This window comes from Nyctibius grandis, chromosome 1, assembly GCF_013368605.1.
Source record: "Nyctibius grandis isolate bNycGra1 chromosome 1, bNycGra1.pri, whole genome shotgun sequence".
NCBI lineage: Eukaryota > Metazoa > Chordata > Aves > Nyctibiiformes > Nyctibiidae > Nyctibius > Nyctibius grandis.
Genome location: NC_090658.1, coordinates 39,884,070 through 39,906,185, shown reverse-complemented (window position 1 = coordinate 39,906,185; position 22,116 = coordinate 39,884,070). Strand labels below are relative to the sequence as shown.

Sequence of the window (22,116 nt, the reverse complement as noted above, 5' to 3'; positions counted from 1 at the left end):
GAAGGCCTAGTGACAGTGAGAGCACGCCTTTCACACTTCCAAGATAACACCTGAATTTTCACCTTACATATTCCAACAAGGCAGTTAGCAAAAATTTTTGAGAAGAATCACAAGACATAAATATGTCAGTGTAACTCACTGAGGACAGAAAGTTGCAGATAATCTCTCAGACACTGTTTTTATTCTTTCCTTCACTGATGAAACTACAGTAAAGAAAGAGTTATAAAACAGTGAATGTGACAGTTGTATGTTAAAATGGAGTCACACAGAGATGAACTGGTATTTTATTATTATTTTAATAAATACATAATCTACCTGCTTTGCTTAGATAAGACATGAAATGGGAGGCACTGGATCCAGTGTAATTATTTTTATTGGCACAAGCTACTTTGGTTTTTGGTGCTATATGAGAGTAAATCCCTGCCATCTAAAGCCAATAGGAGATCTAACCTTGACTGCCTATAAAAGGGAGGTACTGTACAACTACTGAGACAAACAAAACAGGACCATTATTTCCATTGATGTTCATTATTTTACATATCGTGTTATAATGCTGATGATACTCTTGGGAAAATGTAAAGCCTAATTTTTGACCAGAAATTACATTGCTTCAGAATAAAGAGTACAACAGTAAAACAGGTACCAAAGAAAAAACAGCAAAGATAAACAGTGCATGAAATTTTATGGTGAAACGACAAGTGATCATGGCTGCTTCTTGCTGCCCGTGGAAACAAGGACAGACTTTGCTTTCCCACACTGTCACAGAGTCAGGAAGCCTGTCTGGGGAAGGTGCATAGCAGTGGTCATCCCAAACCTCAGTCAACAGATTAATAGAGGGTGATCTTTCTGTTAAGGCTCTTTTTAACTAATAGGCTCATCCGGAATAGGAGGTAAAAAACACTTCTAGAGAGGACAAATCTTCATTAGTCCTCTTCATTGAAGAATGAAGTTATTTTCAACTGCTTCAGCATAGAAACTCCCAGGTAAAAGCAAAAAAAAAATTACCTCTAGAAATATTTTCATAAACTACATCAGTGTACTCACTAGTCACTTTTCTAGGAACTTTCACGCATGTAAGGCATTGCCTTGGCTGAGATCATTTGCAACGATAACAATAAACATAGTTCAAGATACAAGACATTTCTTATACACAAGAAAACGTTAAAACATTAATTTTATCTCAGTCTAAATGACCAGTCTGTTGGAAAAATTGCACAAGATGTATTCAGCACTTCAGGAATAAGGGATATTGTTTTGAAGAGATGCATCATATTTTTTATACATCATCTTGTGATACATTTCAGTCCTTACTTTAACTATAAACCCCATTGTAATTATAGAGGCACAATGGGTATCTTTTTAATAAGGATGATTTTTTTCACCCTTTATGTTTTTTCTATTTATTCCACTCAAAAAATTCTCCCATGCTACTATTTCCAACATATTCATACAACCCTTGTGAAAACATTGCCTCAGAAACAATATGCAGAACTGCATGCTACAAATTTCTTAGACCATAATATTCTAAGATTTGTTTTTGCAGGATGACCTGCATATATGATATACTCTGTTTCTGCTAGAAGGTGGAAAAATATGCTAGGAAATATGTTCAATCTTAGGAAAACATACTGAAAGTAAGTTATGTAAAAAGTACTTTAAAACCCCCCCAAATAAAATATGTCCAAGTCAATTATTGCCAGGGTTAGGGTTTTTTACCTCTACTGTTCAGAGGTAACCTTTTCAGCCAAAAAGACTGCTAGTGCTTTGAACTGGGATAGCCAAAGTGTGGTCAGCAGGTCCATCTAGATTTTCTTAATTCCAGGCCAAACATGAGGCACTAGAGCTAGGAAATCACCTCTTGAAACCCTTCCCTGCAGCTGGACCATAAGCTGAGTCTCTGCCAGGAAAAGCTCTAAGTGCATAACCCACCTCCCCACCCCTGACCAGACAGAAGAAATAAAAAAAAATGAATGAAAAGCGATCTATTCATCCTTCTCATTTGACCATACCAGCCCTGTAACCTGCCCTCAAAAGATTAAATGATGGGAACACAGCGATGTAACCAACCTAGCACACAACAGATAAAATGGGGATGTAAGGTGATAATGGTGTCTCAAAGGGCAGAAGGAATTCAGAGTTGACCTCTGCAGAGAATATGTTACTCCATGTCCAGATTTGGGTCTAGACAGATTTAACAGACACATCTTATTTCTCTGTCAGCCTGTGTTTAAATGCAACTTCACATCTACTTCACTTTTGCATGTGCATGCACAAATATGTATTAGAAAAATCTTTGGGAAGAAAATGATAGTTGATGTAGAGCAATAATCCTCTGGCAAAACATTTTACAAAAGATGACAGAAAGCAGGGAGCACAAGTAAACCTCTGGAGAAGATGCCATGGGAAAATGAGAAAATACAGTCAAAGGAAATCAGTTAATTAAGGCACTAGTATAACAAACACATTTGAATGACTAGAGTTTAAAATAAACATAGACTAGATCATAAACTTACAGATGTTGTCAAGGTAAGGTAAGGATGAAAGAAAAGGTCTCTGTGACTGAGGATGACCGAGTTGTGTGATCAGTTGAAGAGAACAATATGAATTCAAAATAAAAGTGCTCCAGGACAAAAAATGGGACCTATGAAGAGAAAAAAGAAGAAAATATTAAAAAAAAAAACAAAAACCAAAAAACACCACACAAAAATCCAAGGTAAGATTTGTACATAGTCTAGCAATAACAAAAAAAAATCTACAAAGTTAAAACTACGAAGAGGAAAAACACTGTGACTTTCTAAGAAGATCAAATGCTCAAACAGCATCTGTACCAAGTGCTGACAGCCTATCTGTCTTATCACAAGAAAAAACGTACCACGCAGACTTATTAAATTCCAAACACTGCAGTGCAAAGCTGTAACGCCTTTCACAGTATATTAATAGTATAATTGCCTCTGGAGAGGCTAGGAAGTAAGAAAAGCTAAAAATGAACAATCAAATTTTAAAGTTTGCTTGAACAGCAACTAAGTACCATATTAAGACTTTAAAGTAATGAGACAAGTGATGTATACTGGTAAAATTGGATTTATTTTAGAACACCTGTGCACCTGCAGAGGATGCTGAGCCCTGTCAGAGCCCTGATAGTGACCCAGGACACAGTTTTTCACCATACGCTGCAGGTATGGTCTCTTCACCATACTTTTTCCCCAGCTGAACAATGAGGATGATGACACTGGCATCTTTTAGGAAGCACACTGAGATCTATTAATTAAACTTGAGACCTATTAATTAAACTAGATAGATAAGAACTAAGCATTAATAGTATTTTTATCAAGCCAAAGACAGGATAAGCAGAAAAGTCTAAGAAATATCCTGTGGCAAAAAAAAAGTTAAATGGACACCAAGGTTTACATACTGCATTTGTGTGCGAGATTTTCATTTAGTTACAAACAACTTCCAAGATTACTATAGCTGAAAGGAGTTGAGAGTAAAAAAGAAACCCTCATTTGTTTATTTGTTTAAAGTAAACATTGTTTGCTCAACTTCCTTGAAATATTGCCTTGAGTATTTATATTTATTTCTTCCTGCAACAGATGAATGATACTTCGAGAAGAAAAATGTAAACCCATAACATCTGCAAAGATTCCAGGCACAGACTAGCATCTGAAACAAATTTTATTGTATGACTAACTTCCTAGTTCATATAGTCCCTTTAAAGAACAAAACATGAGTTTAACTTTGGTTTTGCTAAGTACAAAATATACTTACCATAAATTGCTGACTAATGGGTGCTAAGTGCTACTTACCTGCAAAACAAACCAAAACAGAGAGTTACTTAACAGCACAATGAATTGCATAGGAGAGTCGATATAATTTAGGTGGCTTGGTGGTTAATCGTTCCCATTTTTAATACCAGAGTTAGATGGAAGAATAGGGTGAACCAAGGATTTAGTAGAAAAAGAAATATAAATTACAAACTCCAGGTTGAATACTGGATGGGCTGGGCAAAGCTCAGTGTCTCCGTTTAGCCTACACCCAGAGCTAAACAATAAGCAGTTGTTCTATCACCTGGTGTCCCTTCCCTGACCAAGAAAGGGAACTGGGAAAAGGAGGGAGACTTGTGGGTTAAAGTTAAACAGATTTAATAAAATAAGGAAAACAATATCAATGCTAATACAAAAGAAACAAAATTATACTTAGCCCACAGACTGGTGGCAAGTCATTCCAGGGATACCAATCATTGAGAGGAGAAGGAGAAAAAGAGAGAAAAGAATAGAGCAGAGCAAAGAACCCCAGCCCACTCCTAACAAGCTTTCCCATTTATAGTGAACCTGATGTTAATGATATAGAATACACCTGTGGGCCAGCCTGGGGCAGCTGCCCTGGATTTAGCTGCTAATGGCCTTGATCACGATGGCTGGCCACAAACTAAAACAAAATGTAACAGAAACTTGATTCTATAAATGTTATCCCCACGAAACCAGGACACTCAGTCTCAGCAAAAATGCCTTATGACTTGAACTTCACTGTCCCCAAGGTGATGGTGAGACTGCTGAGACAAAGGTCTCGCACAAAGACCTGTGTGCTCTGACTCTCAGAATTGCTTCTGTCCCACCTTAGATGAGCCTCTGTAACATGGGATACGAGCTCCTTATGAGATACTGTCTCCAGCACGTCTCTTTTCTGGACTAACTTCACAGGAACCATGAACCAATATTGTTTATATTACACAGAATGTCACAACTTAAATTAATGCATTAGTAAACTCCACTAAGGTGCTGTACATGCTCACTGAGAGTTGGGTAAGAGTACTCCCATTACTGGATCTCACATGGCCATGTCTTGGCCTCATTTTTCTTTCAAAACTTTTTTCCTTTTGAAAACTACAACTATAGCATCTGTTACTATATTTGTTTCTATTCAAGTTGAGAAATTTGCAAGGTTGTAAGTCATTAACGCAGTGTCTTTAATCAAACAATGATAGAAATGTTGGTTGGAAGGAGCCTCTGGACATCATCTAGTCCAACTTCCTCTATCTGGAGTGCATTTTCATAAAATTAGATAAATTCTTGAGTTTAGTGTTTTTTGAAATATAAATATCAAACAAGTAGTTAAATAAAGGAACAACCCATGTTTCATTGGTGAAATACTATAATTAAACAGTTCTAAATACGTACTACAGTCCGACACCACATCTTTTTACAGCAGACACTGTTATTGTGGTACTTAGAGATACAAAGGATTGAGGTCAATGGAGTTAACGGCTTGTTCATTTAAACTCAAAGTTTGCAGAAAAATGTCTGAATACTCTTTGGCATGCAGCATCTTTGGCACTGTTATACCAAATACTGTGTTATTTATCCCTTAAATCACAAAATGTGTATGAAGATGCCACAATTTTTTAATATATCTATAGTCCACACATGTATCAAACTCACATTTTTACAATACATACACAATGTCCAAATCCTAAATCCATAAACCCACCCTGCATTCATATTGGAGTCCTGGCAGCTTCCATAACAGAGAAGACTGAGAAGCGGACCAGAAGCTCATTTAGAAATATCATCTATTAGAATCCACCATGGCAATGATGTCTTTTGCTTTCAAGATTGAAAAAAGAAAAAAAATTTGAACAATAAAACTTGTCAAAACCAAAAGGTATATTTTGAGTAGAAAAATAAACAAATAAAAATCACTGTGATAATGACAGAAGCAGCAGTGCAGCCTTAAAAATGGGAAGACATTCCCCCTGATAGCTTTGCCATTGATTATGCCAGAATTCTTGTTAAATGCATTTCATCTCAGCTCAAAATTTGAAACAGATCTCATGTGCAGTCTAAATAAATCCAGAAAAGGCTCACAGGTATATTTTTATTTTAAGCCAAGTTTGTTAATCAATCATGCTAAAAAATAGAAAAGCATGGCAATCTTTAGTTTTCTGACTCTAAGCTCATCAGTTATTTTTCATATCCAGAATTCCCCTGGTGACGTAGGGAGATTAATGCAATACACTATTCACAACATTATGACACACTATAATTATCTCCATGGATGCCAGAAACAATTTTGACCACTGTGATAGACTGGGTACTATCCAAAAGAAACTAAACCAGTATAGATTTTTAAATATATGGGTACAAGTGCACTATACTTTGATCGCACTGACAAGAACTCGAAGGAAGCCAAGGACAGCCAGGGCTGGGGAAAGGATGATGCCAATTTTATCTTTAAGACCGACAGCTCTGTTTGGGACAAGGAAAGCTAAGCAGATGTTTTTCAGCAAGGCAAAATCACTGTGGAAGAAGAGAAGCTCTAGAAGTAATATATTAAAAATAAATATGGAACTTAAGGGCATGTTTAATGTAAAGCAAGCCAAATGCTTTGCTAAAAAAATGAGGCCTTTGTACTCTTTTGAAACTATTACATGCTAAAAATATGGCCTTTGTACTCTTCTGAAACTACCACCATCATTTTTTTTTGCTTCTCTTGAACTAAGTCCCTCGGCAGACATTAAAATACTTGTAAATGGTAATTAGTATTCAGAAACACATTTTACCATGAGAAACAGAAACGTGCCCTGAGGATCTCAGCCTTGCTGCTCTGGGGCAAACTCTGCTCCCAACACCAACCTTGGGCAAACAGCTTCCCGAGGTCTCGCACTGCCCTGGCTCCAGGGGTACACGTGACGCTGGTGCCCGCTCCTGCATGAGTGCACTCCTGGGGAAGCCCAGGAAGACTGAGAAATGTGCCAGTAAGTGATGGTGAAGGCTCCAAGTGGCACAGACGCACAGGTCTGCAGCTCTTGTCACACGGACTGATGAGCACTGCCGAGTCTTTGGAGAACTGGAAAAACTGGAATTCTTCATTGAACTTGCAAACCCGTTGGAGGGAAGGAAAAGCTGCTAGGAAAAGCTGGGAGCACACTTCTTCTGCCTTAGCCTCTCCAACTGAAGTGAACTCTGGAAACAACTGTGATTTCCCAGGAGATCCAGCTCTGGTGTTTGCACAGGGCCATTACTTACATGCTGTTTGTAAATAATCCTGCCCCAAGGCACACCGCTTTAAGGAAGAACCGAGACTCTACAAATCTTACACGTCTTCTCCAAAAGAAAGCTCACTGGCAGTTCTACATCTGCTCCTACTCAACACAAGCAACCAAGTAGACTTGGCTTCACAACCTTCCTGGACCTGCCTTTTCATAGCATCTCATGTCCTGTTCTTCCCCTGTGTACACTGGACAAGTTCTGCTTCAAGCTGGCTACAGAACCATGGCCAGAATTTGTCCTCAAGAGTTTATTCATACAAAAATTTCATTTATGAAACTGTTGCTTTCATGCAATGACAATAAAAAGGCACCAACAGTGCAATTTGATGCCATGCCCCTGAGAATCACTTATATGACTGGCTTGAATCCTACCACACACATTTCCCTCCAGGAAGCAGAAATATAATACTCTCAATGATTTATAGAGAGTTGTTGAAAAGCCTTTGCCAACCTCAGGAAATCAGCAAAAGTTATATTTTTATTGGGTTTAGAAAGAGGAGAAAACAACACAGAGACTGTAGGTGTTCTCTTGGTTTGGTCTTTGAAGCCATTGATTCACTGGATGGCTAGCTTGTCATATAAACATCTGACATAGCTGAATGAGGCTACAAGATGCAAGGATGTGCTTTCAGTCAACAAGCTGTAATTCATTTGAACCTGCAAGAAATGAGAGTGTTTCCCTATGTTTTGAGCAAGCACGGCAAACTTACAGCGCTACAGATTTCTACACTCACAAAGGAAGGTCTCGAACTTCCAGGTTTTTATATATACATGTTAATCACATTAAAAATGTCAACATTCACTGAGGTAAAAAGGAAAAGAGACGCTTCTGTTTGCACAGTAACATATATCTGCAGAAAAGCTTTCCCTATAAAGGCGAAGAAGCATCCCTGTAGTTTTCCCTCAAAATTCCCACTGCCTTCTACTGTAATCCTAATACAAATCTGCAATATTTGGGCTTTACCAAAAATCTCTTATTAAAACTGACACCCTCCTTTGAGCCCAGAAGAGATCCTATCAGCTGGTTTCTCCCTCCTATGCCCAGAAAGATGTACTCCTTTGGACAACAAACATAAATACTTTAAGATTAAATTCTGTTTTGCTATATATTTATGTAATGCGTGTATGTGATTTCTCTGATAGGATATTCTATTTCTGATTCACAAACATCCCCCACATACACTATAACTGATCTACTTGGCCACACCTAAGTTTCATACACCATAGTAAGAGTTACTGCCTAAAAAGTTTGCTTTTATTCACTTCCTGAACATAGTGTTCCAGCTTTCAAAGGTATTTAAGATGCACCTAACTTCAAACATGTTACACACTGTGGCCTAACCAAAAGTATATTGAAATCAAACTTTCATTGATTTTTAAATGGCATTTGGATCAAGTTTTTGGTGCTCAAAGAAAGCTTTTTTTTTTCCAGCATATTTCATTGCACTTAAAATCATTTAATCCAGTTCTGGTACTCTCTCTTAAATGTAATTTTCCAAAAATAATAATTAAAAATTCAGGATTGAAGTGGCCCCCCAAAAAATAAATATCAATCAACTGAGTTAGTGTTTCAGCATGAGTCAGAAATTTATTTATTACAAAAACATTGTTCTCTCCATCCATAAACTGCAAACGACACCTGTTATCCAGATACTGGTAATAGGTAAAAAGGTTTATATCAAACTTAATGACTTTTGTGATCAATAGTATTAAAAATCAAAAATTGTTTGCAAATTAATTGTAGATCTCTGTGTATTCTCATTCCACCTGAACATTTACCATAACAATGCATTTCAGTTATTTTCTAAAACTCCTTACATCTCTTTAAGTTATGGGGCAAAATTCTATAATTCTTAAACAGATCATGAACTAAGTTTTGGTGGACCAAGGACTGTAGATTTTGGCCTCAAATTCAGAAGGGACCCGGGGCAGGGAAATTCCTCCTGCCAATAGATCTTTAAGTAATACCATGATTTCTGTTATAGGTCTGACTTAATCTGGGTAAGTTCTCATGCGTATTACAACAATTATTTCTGATGATACAAACTCAGCTGATTAGCTTTAGACAATCTGCATCTCTTCCCTATAAACAAGTTCCCCTCCTTTATGTTGAAAGTCATCAGTGTCGAGGTGAAAGCAGGTACATGAAAGCTGCAGCACGGCAGATCTCCTTGCTTTCAGCTTTTCCCAGTATGGCAATTGCAACAGCTCCAGATTTCATTTTCGAAAACATTCCTTTCTCCAAACATCAAACACTTGTTCATGTTACCAACACAAAAACTACTTAGAAGCAGTTACAATAATAGCTGTGATCATATGCACAATTATATTACAAGAAATTGATGGAAGTTTTGTTCCGGAAGCTGGCAAATTCGTATGGATTTATCCAATCTATGCTTTGGATAAAGTCATTCATACCAACAAATAATTTCAGAAGCTCAGTGGTCGGTGGGTTGAAAGTCTGTGCTTGTGCTAAAAGGTGACATTTGAAATGCAGCAGATATGCCATTATTTTTAGCTTTGCACATTAATAAAAAACTCCCAATGACACAAAATACAATAATGCTGAGCTTTGCTAGGCAAAAAATGATCTAAACCAAAACAAAGAGGGCTCACACAACCCAGTGTGCAGTTCCATTAATTCAGTGTAAATACTCCTATGAATCAATCTAGTTCAAAGATTTTTTTAATCTAAAAACTTAGAGAGACTGCAGTCATTGCTGGTGACTGACCCTGATGCAAACATCAGTTGATTATCTGTCAGACATCCCCTTTCTGAGCAGGCTGTTTCTGTTTCTTTTTTAGCAGCATATGCTTTTTCAAACTATTGTTCATTCCATCTCTCATCAGAATTCTTATTTTCTGCTGTCTGCTTTTGATTTTTAAATTCTGCAAAAGAAACTATTCTACTGATAACCTTCTTAATACTCTTCTGTTCCAAAAAAAAATCTCTTAAATATCCTTTAATATTTCGATGCTTTTCCTTATTTTGAACTCCCATGTCACTCATTGCCTCTCATCTGCTTGTTTATTGGTATTTCTGTATTCTTTCTAAGCCCTCTCTTTGTTACTCCAGATACACTTAACATTGACCTGTTATTTTACACTAAAATATCTTTCTGTTTCATCAACGTCCTCACATTGCTCTACCCCATTTATGGACACAAAATACCTAACAGTTTTAAAGTTCATTATGAAATACAGAAATGCTGTAACAACTGAGAACTTCAAATCATGGCTTCAGAAACACAAATACTAGAACCAGCTCTCAGCTGGAATTCACTTTAATTTAGTTTGCTTTAGAACCAGGCTGTCCAAAACAAAACTCTTACCAGGATTAACAAGAACTAACTCAACTTTCAGTTTCATGATTTGGTTTAAATTGCTGTAACGGCATATAATGCTGCCAGATTAAACATATAATTGGAAAAAAATCAGTCAACAATCTAAGAAAATGGTTATTTTTGTTTAGTCATGGAAAAATACTGTGACTGCTCAAGGATAAGACAGACCTGGGTTTGAAAGCACAGGGACTCAGGGTACACACTGAGTACATGTTATACATTCTCTTTCACAAATGTTTCTTCCTATGGGCTGCTGTATTTTTATCTTGGATTTCCTCAGCAGAAATGCACATGCAAAGCTCATGCCCAGTCTGCTCACACATTGGCAAAGCGCCTCACCTAATGTAGGCTCACTGCGCTGAGCGTTCACACACACACACAGAGTAAACCAGACCTTTCCATGATGCGTCGTCTCACCACACGTACACAGGCCAAGGTCAGAGCACACGTGCAGGCACCAGGGAGCACTGGGAATTTGCCACGCCAACTGTGCACATACTGCTTCTCCTGTCCATGTGCTCAGGAAATACCGGGGCATGACAGTAGCAATGAAAATGTAAGCTTGCCTGCGCTACCACGTGTACTGAAATGCCAGGCAAATTCCTACTGCACGCAATGTCTACCCTGAAAAAACAAATGGCATGTTCAGAGAAAGGCTACCCCTGCAGACCCCCATGTCAAAGCCACTTTGGGTTTGTTTCCATTTCATGTATTTTTACAGTCTTTCCAAAGACTGCTCTAAAGCCTCACTGCTTTCATGTTTGAAACCTTTTTCTAATTAACAGTCTTCATCTGTCCTTTCCCATTTATACCTATTAGTGCTAATGCACTCACAGAGAGCAGTAAGATGCCTTTCAAAGTCTTCATTCGACCTGTCTGAACAAACCAAACTCTCTTACTCCTCCCTATTCCCCACAACCAACCCTTTTCATAGTCCTTCTTTGTACCTGCTCCATTTTGATTTCATATATCTCTACAAGGACTTGAGCTACATTTAAAAACCATCCCTGTAAATTCCTGAGACGATAAATTTCAAGAGCGCATTTGCCTTTTTGTGGCAGCATCTCACTAGCGGTTGGTGTTGGTTGTTCATGGTATGGCAGAGCAGTATACACCAGTACCTATTGGTCAGTCATTTCCACACTGGTGGATATCACTAAAGCTGGTGACTCCCACTCCATAAACAGTTCTTGTTATCTGTCTCCAACCACTGCAACTCAAGCTGATCTGGTTTCCTTTCCTGAGCTACCTGACTGGAGGATACAGAGAAGCTGGAGCCAGAGTCTTCTCAGCGGTGCACAGCAGTAGGACAAGAGGCAATGGAGACATGTTGGAAAGTGGGAAATTCCAATTAGATATAAGGACTTATCTTTTCTTTACCACAATTACTTCCAATTTTGCCACCAACACATCAGCATTATTCTACCTTTTGCTGAAGTCACTGCTAACAAATTAAGAACATACAAAAAAATCAGTATTTTATAGAACATATTTGCTACAAATAATCATGTGCTAATTTGTTCAGAATGAAGGGATGGATATCATCCACTTTTCTATTAGAATGAATTCAATTTTGCTACATGCTTCAACCTCTGATGTTACTGTGGTCATTCCCACTCCAAGAGGTGTCCTATCTTTATTCCCATGTTCGGCATCATAGTCCTTACCTAGAGTTAAACATTAGTCTTCATTATCTTGATTATTAGCCAAAACTAATCCTAACCCACTGCTCGTCATATTAGCTCAGTGTCTTCTTTAGTTATTCATTCACTGTTGTTATGTTATCCATAAGGTACTCTTTACATTTCTTTTGCAAGATATAAATTAGTTTGGCAATTTCATTTAATCCTTGTATTCCCTGACTGTGACAATAAAGCTATGTTTTCCATTTGCTGTAGTCTTTTTGTCAACTTCTTAATGTCTGTTTTGGAGATGGTTATTCATCCCTGTAGATCTGGAGTCTTTCACCTTTCTTCCCAAGCAAGACAAAAAGAATTCAGGATTTTCTACAGATTTTGCACCTCTGACCTGTGGAATTCTAGTCCTGCTCCATATTCAGCTCTTGAGTGCATCACTGTAGCTATCAGCATGAATGAGACTCCTTAAATTTTATGCTTTTAAAGTTAGAAGATAAAACAAATTACAGACCTGCTTTTGTTCCTCTGATCATTTAACTTAAGTAGCATTACAGTGAGGCTCTTCTCAGACATTCTGGCATGCCTAAGTCCAGTCTAAGAGAGCACAATCCCTTGCTGCCACAGGGACTATTAAGTAAAGAAATCTTTTGTATACAGGAATAATTGGGTTCAACCATCATTCTCCAATATATATCTAACAAGTAATAGGGCATGGCTTCTGTGCGCGTCATTCTGTGGCTGTGAATCAGAGTCGTATTCAGGGAATATAAAATTACATATTCATGTTGCAGTATTTATGATGCAATGTATGAACACAGGTGCTCGCTGAGCAATGATGAATGATGAGACTAAAAGCCAGACATCTGCAATGAATAATGTAAATAATTCAACTCCCGTTTGCTCTTCAGAAGTGCTGAGGATCTACACCTTTAAGCTGCAAATGCTTAACTCTATCAGCTGTCAGGTGCATGTCTCCCCTCAACAAACTGGAGGATAGAGACTTTATTTCTGCTCAATACATCACATTTTAGCCAGCATGGAGGTCTGTAGTCCACCAACAGCATAATAAAATTAACAGCTCTCCACACCTTTCACCTTAACCTTTCAGGCCAAGAAGCTAACCATCCCTGAAGGCAAAGGAGCCTGGTCTTGCTATGGAGTCAATAAACCCTCTGGTTTCACAGGATGCAGCTAGTTTGGCTACAAAGGCAATGCCCTGAGTGCAGGTGGGTATCATACAGAGATACCCCCAATAAGGATTACTTCAGCTTGTAACAGGTGCTGTGGGAGTCCCGACTAGCACCAGCTGGTAGGAGGCAAAGTATCTGCTGGTATCTTCTCTCACTCTCTCCAAGTACGCTTTTAAAAACTGGGAGAGCTGGCTGCCATATTATGCTTTCTGCTCTAATCCTAAACTGACTCGAGCCCTTCAGTACTTTACTCGACTTCATTCTAGTCTGCTAATTTCACTTGCTCCCAGCTCTTGCAAGCGCTGAGAGTGCACACCACTTAATATCTAAAATACAGCTATTTGAAATCATGCTGCCAAAACAGATGTACATACATCTAACTTGAAGCAAAAGGATAACTAGCATTTTAAAAGTAAACCAAGAATAAAACAGGCAGTGTTTTCCTGCTGAAAGGTACATAGGACAATGTAGCAGACATGCACCTTTGAAATGCAGGTGGGCTTTTATCCCTGCAAGTGCAATGCCAGTGGTAGTTCCAGATGTGGCGAAATCGACACCTCCAAATAAAAAAAATAAAGGGATTTGCAATGATACAGCACAGAGGAAGCCTGGAGCAAACTGGAACCATCTAGAAAGTTGTAAGAAAGCCAGACAAATTACGGCCCGAGCTCTTTGGAGCCCTGTCTGAAATCAAAGCTGCTCCCCCCTTTGGAGGGAACTGCACAGGAAAAGGATGAACGGGAGAGGGTAGGTGACGGGTATAGGCTTCATTGCACATGCAAAAGGGTACAAATTACAATCCCTTGAGCATACAGAGGTGAAGCAAGGTTCACAATGACTTATTATATTAAGCCACATTATGAAAACCACTGTTTACATTGGTTCATTAATGTTTGTACAAGGCTGTGAACATGAACATGCACAGTAGTAAGTATCAACACAGGCATCAGCATGGTCTCTCAACTTTGACATGTTCATGAGTGTTGTAACAAAAGAAAATATACTTTAATCATAACAATTATTTTCCATGAAAGGTGGTGTTTAGCATATTGTCCTCTACATAACTTCTGACCATTGAAACTAAGTCAGAAATTGATATCATCAGTGGATATTGTTATCCTGAGCAATTTATTTCTTCCAAAAGACAAAATGTGTGCGATCATCAATAAATTAACAAATTCAACCCACTAAACTAGCACATTTGGCACTGCAAGTCTATGTAGGTTCTGTGTTAAAATACCTTCAGTCAGATTTGGTACAATGCCTTACATTGCACTGCCTGGTGAAAGGGAGGTTATTTCTCAGCTTCCTACTTTTTCTTTTAATTTTTTAAATCTTTCATAACTGTAGCAGACCTCAAATCAACACAAGGTTTTAGGAGGAAGTGCCAATATCTATTGCCTAAAGCGAGTACCCCAATATCTCAGGAAGTCAGTTTTGTTGGAACGCCAGCTAGAGCAGTAAAAGCTATAAACAGAAGAAATACATACCCTCAGCTCTGCTGGATGAAAGAGTGGTGCTCAGGGAAAGGGCAGCCTGCCCTGTGCCCCAAAGGCATCCACTGAAAGGGGGTCACAGGGGACAGGGCAGGTGTCCCCTCTGCTTCTCAGCTACAGCCTTTTAAAGGAGCATATGGCTTGCAGCAGGAGGGAAACCATTAAACCTCAGGCAGGTTAATAACGAAAACCCTCGAAGACTGATGTTGGGACCAATCTCTGTGTTTCTCTGCAGCAAACATCCACAACATTTGTTTACTTTTTTTAGCATTTCTGAATAGCACTGGGAAGAATTTTTCCCCTCCATTTTTTGCAAAAGTGCCAATACCGTTTTTGCTTTTCACACTAACACCATAATGGTGCATCTCTCAAACACCTGAAGGTATGCCTGACAGCTTGTCTCCTGCTGTGCCCCACACAAGCTCTCTGCAACACAGAAAAGTAGGATGTGTCCATTCTGCCTTGCTCCAGTTGCCTCCTCTCAGCTGACTGTTATTATTTTTGTAATTTCTAGAACAGTATAGTGTATTCCTTCAAATCCGTCATACTTCCCCAGCCTACAAATAATGCAATGTGCCACCTGGAAGAAATACATCATTTGCACTGCTCCCTCCACCTAGATGCTGTTCAGACACATCCCTTTCCATTAAACAAAACTGCTTGCTGTAGAGCAAGCCTCTCCTTAGCCTTGCACCACAATAATTGCTGAAGGATTATGCCTCACAGTCAGAGAGAAAAAGCATGCAAAATACAAATCAGGCTGTTGAAAACACCCAACCTTATAAAAGAGAAAATTGGTGACAAGAAAAGGAAGCTTGACAAATTGTATAAATAAGGCAGCAGCAAGTTTTTTGAGGAAAAAGTTAAAGCAAGTAAAGAAAAAGTAGAGAAGAGAAGAACATTCCTGATCTCAAGTTCTAAAAGCACCACAGACACACATGGCTCCTCAGAGCTCTGCCTGTACCTGAAAGTGATTTCAGGAAGCTAGAAACATCTCATCAATGGTGGTAAGGAAAGTGGAAATTTATTCCATGTTTTCCTTGACAAGACCCATGCACTACAGAAACAGCTACTGGAAAACGATAGCCAACAGCCTGGAGCTCCAGCTCGGACAGTTAGTAGAAAGAGAAGAAATATAGTTAAATTAAATGGGCAGAAAATGAAGGCCTTCCCTCAGAGGGACGTGTCCTCAGTCCCCTGATAATCAAATAGCAAAGGCATTTCTCAAGAGAGCTGTTTACTGTTGAAAATGTTAATTTAATCAGTTTAGGTTTGGTAAACATTTAAATAGAAAAAACAAGAGTGTTCTCATTTCTTTGGACAATACTAAACCTGAAATGTTTCTATGCTCCTAAACCAGAATATCATAGAATGCTAATTTTGCCAGACTGCCTCAAATTAGAATGACAGAAAATTTCAAAATGTCCAGCTCTCCTAGGGAATGCAAATTCCCATTTCCAGTCAGCTCTCTCAGGTGTCACTGACAAAATTAGACTTTGGATTGTCCCCACACCACAGTTTCCTTAAGTGGGCTCACTGCATTTCTGTCTTTCACCAAGAAAATTTATGCATTTATTATGTAACTAATAGCAGCCACTGACCTCTTCTGTTGCACCTTACCAAGACAGCTTTATTTTGCAGGCTGGAGACAAATGGTCCCTTCTTAAATGTTAGGCACCATCTGCTAAGCCTTGAATGTAAATGAACTAAAAGATATTTCCAGAACACAACCCACAGGCAGGATTAGTTCCTCCTGACACTATAACTATTACCTAGACTTCTCTTCACTTTTCTAACAGCATCAGACTTAAGCTCAGTGCTCAAAGCTGCATCTAGTTTGTAATTAAAACAAGCAAAGGTTTGATTTCTCTTGTTCCCTCTGATAAAGCAGCAAAGGTCTTTTCACCTGCTCTAGGAGAACCACTTAAAAATTCTAAAGGCCTTAAAAATTTCAATATAAATGAGCTCCAAAAAAACTTCAAGAGAAACAATTTCCCCACTGGTTTAATGTTTCTGTGTTAAAATCAGTCTTTCCCAATTACTGCACATTAGACAACTGAAATTGTTGCAAATGTGAACACTACGCTTAGATCACAATATGAATTAATGAGCTTGCTTTTCACCTTCATCTTCCCCTTCTTCAACGCTTTCCTCCTCCTCCCAAATAAATGAGCCGTGTTCCTAATAAAGTGCTTGAAAGGAAGGCTGGGAAATTTAATAATAAAAAGCTCTCTGAAATTAAGTTTCTGGCAGTGCTTTAAAAAAGAAAATGTTATTACTTTGTCCTTTGCTTTTCCCCAAAGCAAATTTCAGTCCTTTGAGGACAGCACAAATATAAGGCAGATAATTTACAAACCTTTTATTCGGCAATTTGCCTGGTCCAAAAAAGCAACTATAATAGGAATTGCCAACTGAGTATTTTAAAGATTCTAGTATAGGAAGAGAAACTGCATATTGCAGAGGAAGAAAGTCACTGTCTAAACTATCAAATAATAGACTTTCAATAGAGAGCAAATTGTTGAACATGTTAATTTTCATAGGAAATAGACGGGAGCATTAAGAACTGAAAACCTAATGATAATTGTTGGAGTTCTTATAATAAGTTTCCTAATCTCAGCTCTTTTGCATTTGCTGTACAGAAGACGACAAAGGGGAAAATACCAAGAATTTGCCTTATACTATTCAAGTCCAGAACCACAAATGAGCAGATATTTGGCAAAGTGAACCCAGACTTTTGCCTCTTCTCGTGTCTTATCAAAAAGACTTACCAAAATACTCTTGACAATTTAGAAAACTAAAAATGTCAGTTAAATTGTGAAAACTTAACCAGGAAAACAAAAGCAAGGCTAATTCTCTAATTTTGCAACAGCTACAGTGTCTTAGACTGTTTCTCAGATACCTCTCAAAAAACAGTGTACAAAAATGAGGCTTCATAGAATTCTTTAGGAATTTTCCTGTTGCATCCATTGGGTCAGGATTGTGCTATAATGCAATACATAATTCTGCAAAATTATTTATCAAGGGACCTACAGGTTAGACTTTCACATCATCGCTTGTAAGTCAATAGTCGTACCATTTTGCATCATCATAAATGTGTATCATTTTCCAAGATTCACACTTTTATTTCTTAATCACTTCCAGTCACTGTTTTGGACTACTTACCACTCACCACCAAAAAGGAAAATGATTTTGTGCTCTGTCCCTCTACACTTCACACGCCCCAGTCAGACGGTTGGTTCCACTAGCAGAGTCAAGAGAAAGAAAAGGCTCAAGTGCAAGTGTGTAGGAAAGCATCTTCCTGTGTAAAAATACTAGGATTTTTAAGCTGGTTTGTTTTGAATACAACCATAAAATATCTTTGTAGGAAGAAAGTTTTTTATTCAGGATTACTTTGTTACTCAAGGTGCATTGGTCACCTGAGGAATGCCTACTGACATATGTAGCCATGTACATACATTGATTTCAGTATTTGCATTATATCCCATCCTCCTCCTCTTCCTTCGTTATAACTACCTTCCTTCTTCTAAAATATAGCATGATATTTCAGAAAAATATACCAGAAAAGATGTATTCACAAAGCTTAAAAACGAACCCAAGACCAAAAAAACCCACTTGGAGACAGGACCCCCAATTCAGGGATATTCATACCTGGATATTTGGCTCATGACAGCCTACATCACATGGATCCAGAAAGATTTGAAATATTTGGACATTGGTCTTTGTCTTGGATAAAAATCATGTAAACACATGCTCTGGTTTGATGAGTGAAACAGAACTGCCATTAGTCAAAAGAGTACCTTGCACACACCTGTAGCAATCTTTCTGTGTCAAGTTCAAGATCCACAAGTTTTTTTGAAATTGGCTGTTCCTACCTTTTACTCTAGAAAGGCTCCCCAGTCATCAATGCAACACCTTCAACGAGCAATGAGCTTCTTCCCAATCAGAAGCTAAGAAACAGGATGTCAGCTTGACTGTGCACAGGTATGCGCAATCCAATCAGAAAACATGTTCAAACTACGAAGCCTCATGTGGACCATGCATAAATGGATGCAAGCAGGTGACTGTGTGATTTGAACATCAAATACAGGATTACCCTTCTTCATAAAAAATTAATTCCACCAAACCAAACCAAGCCAATGACTTCTATATCAAAAGGCACTACATTATTCCTCTGAGCTTTAAAACCGTTTGGGTTTTTCTGTCAGTAGTAGCCTCCCATGAGACTGAAGGATGGTTATAGGATGTATACAAAGTTAGTGACTCCCTAGCTTCTGTCAGACTGTGAAAAGTTGGCTACAAGCCTTTTATTCATACTATAATTTCTAGCAGAAACATGTAAAAAACATGTAGCACAGCACTTACTATAAGTAAAAACTCAAGCCCTTTCCAGCAGAGTTACCTAGTGTCATCAACAAGACACTTCTAGCCAGCAAAGCCTCTATATGTGGTTCCCATCTGAATTCATCAACCACAGCAGTCGTCAGCAGGACCGGCTGATCGCCTGGGCAGCAGCTGATACAGAGATGGCTTCTGCTGTTGACAGAGCAGGAATGAGCATCCAGGACCCAAAGACATGAGACATTCAGAACTGTCTGCCCCAGTCCTTCCCATCACTCTGCCCAGCAGCAGGAGGCCATTGCACGATCTGACAGCCCAGGGCCTAAACAGAAGAACAATACAGCTGTGTGCACATCAGTGGGTAGAAATTCAGGAAAAGAAGCAGCTAAATCCCCTTTTGCGACTTCGTAAAAAACTATTTCCCCCTTCTGCCCAGGGGACTTGGGGACTTAAAAGACCCTCTCCTCCACATCACCCTATGGTGGCATGATGCACAGCTTTGCTGCCCTCCTACACAGATCAGATTTGTGTAATCACACCTAAAGCAGAAGGTTGGTCCACTACACTACTGCAAAACTCGTTTCATAACGCTTCTACTATTGATTAACCAATTTATGTATACAGTGAATTTAATCCAACAGTCACATAGCAGGCATTTCTATAACCCAATTAAGCCACAGAATATTCATAAAGTCATACAGATACGTCCAGAGATTATGTCCACCAGAACACAGGACTGGTTCAGGAAAATACTTTCAACAGTGAATGTATGGGGTGATATCTTTAGCTGGGGTAAGTTAGTGTTCCTCACCTAATGCCAGTAGTAAAATCCTTCAGTGTACAGTAAGTGAGCATTTGGGCCTCAGGATTTTGCATGGGGTTGTGATATTAACATACATATCATGGTTAACTTCCTTGTAAAATAAAAATGGGCTGATAAATTTAATGACTGGATTTGGAGGTTCAGGTTGAAAACCCATTAGGTCTTGTGCAAGTTTAGATTTGGACTGATCAAAATTTTGAAATCTATGCTAATGCCATCTTGACATTTACAGGCAGGGAGCTTGTAAGACTATTCATTTGTGACTGAGAAAAGTTGGGAAGAGGTATACGTGTATCAGAACCAGCAAGCTGGCTCTGCCATCTATTTTGCAATTCGTATGTTGCCTATCCAAAAACAGCAAAGCATTCAGATGGATCAAAGGTACAAATTCTGACTCATTTTTCACATGCTGAGAAAACTCTATTGGAAATTGTGTTTTTAAAGTGGCCAAGATTTTCAGAAGTCTATGAATAATTTCTAAACAGCTTCTTCCAAATTTAGAAGAAGAAATGATGGATGAATAGTTATTCTTCATCTGCTACTTTAAATGAAATTCAAGGTTGAGACTATACAAGTGAAACTGTGAAATACAGATTTTAAAAAGAGGTTATATATGCCAGAATTTAGGACTTAAATTCAAGCATCACTTCAGCCTTAACTATCAGATCATTTATTTGATGTAACCATTAATACAAAACAATACTTGTTTTATTCTTTTACTTTAACTGTAAGTCTTTTAGTCACATTCTGTACACAAAGCTTAGCAATGAAATATGTATAACTAATGTTACTGAAATATTCCATATAATAAATTTCTATCTTGATTTCTCTCTCATGTACAGAGTTGTGAAAAATACACATAAAAGATTTTATCTGTGGAGCCGTCTCCAATAGTAATGTTAAATGAAGAAATCTATGAAGGTTTATAGAAACCTCCTTTCCCCCTGCAGGAAATGTCAGCGATCTGCCGGATAACCCCTAAGAATAAGACTTTTGCATGTAGATTTTCTGATGCAGCTGCAAAGAAATTGCTACAACATGTTGCCAGACAACTCCCTATGCTCTGAGAGCTAGAGGAGGCTTATAAACAAATCCTCATCTCCACACTAAGCGCTAAGTGTAGAATGGTTAAAAAGCATCATCTTCTCCCTCACAAGAGCAACAAGGAAAGGCCCTTCCATGCCAGCACTGCTGGCATATTTAAGGCTGAGGTGCGGCTGGAGGTATCCAGGCCTCACTTGCTTCTACAAATGCCTCTTTCAGCAAGATCTGTTAGCGCAGGCTGTTACCTATCTCTTATTCTGCACGCAATGTAAAGCACTTTCAAAATCTTGTGCCTCTTAAACAGAATGGAAGACAATGCACTTTTCTGGTTTAGCTTAACTAAAGCAGTTCCCTCTGATAAAAGGATGGGTTATACCTTTAAAATGCTAAATTATGCCATATAATAAAATTAGGGTTTGCCCTGGATACACACATCTGAAGCTGTTTTTTTTTTTCTCCTGAATGGGAATTGTATGTTTACACCAAGAGCAAAAAGAGCTCAGTGAAAACTGACAAAGTGTGTATAATCCTTGGATGAATTAGAAAAGCCAGAATCCATAAGCAACTCTGTAAGAAGGATTCCCAAGTGCAGAATCTCATCCTGAATGATGCTACTTTTCAGAGATGAAAGGGGAGTAGAGAGATATTAACCCTCTACATCTTCTTCATGCCTGGTGTAAAATAAAGTGGGCTTTTAAAAAAAATAAACCAAAACATGTAGCTTATGGGTCCATGACTGAGCTGAGCAGACTGTGCTGGGAGGAGAGCTGCTATGCTCCTGAGAAGGAAACATTCACAACTTTTAGCACCAAGGGGAAATACACAGTTTTCATGCTACCTTCCTGCAAGATAATTAACAGGGACCTTCAGCTTTGCTCAGCTGATTTTTTGCTCCTTAAAGTGTCACAAAATGGTCTTCTCTAGATTCAGAGTGAATCCTGAAGTCAATAACCAAATACAAATTCAGACATAATACGGTGACCTCCATATTTCTGGAGCCTGCTTCTGGTGTGCTTCCCAGGACTGACGGGAAGGCTTTGGCTGAGGAGGAAGAGCCGGAGCTGGCCTTTCATTAACAACAGGCTGCATTTCATCAGAGCAGACATGTCACTCTACCATACATCACCTGCTTTGACAACAGCAAAGAAATCTGGGAGAAGTGGTACTTGCTCTTATCGCATCATTTGAAGAATTGTCAA

The 22,116-nt window shown here is 38.5% G+C and overlaps 1 protein-coding gene across 3 annotated transcripts in view; it reads right to left on the bottom strand.

Annotated features, from left to right (window-relative positions):
- Nucleotides 1–22,116, bottom strand: part of SMYD3 (SET and MYND domain containing 3) — a 463,693-nt gene that overhangs the window by 213,849 nt on the left and 227,728 nt on the right. The window contains exon 1 of one of the 3 annotated variants that reach the window (XM_068403766.1): nucleotides 6,630–6,823. The exons of 1 other annotated variant lie outside the window; for it this stretch is intronic. In XM_068403766.1, the coding sequence (XP_068259867.1) occupies nucleotides 6,630–6,707 (78 nt within the window). In that variant the 5' untranslated portion in view covers nucleotides 6,708–6,823. Of the gene's footprint in view, nucleotides 1–5,484; nucleotides 5,504–6,629; nucleotides 6,824–22,116 lie in introns of those variants that run through there. One more of the 3 variants, XM_068403774.1, reaches the window with a different exon arrangement.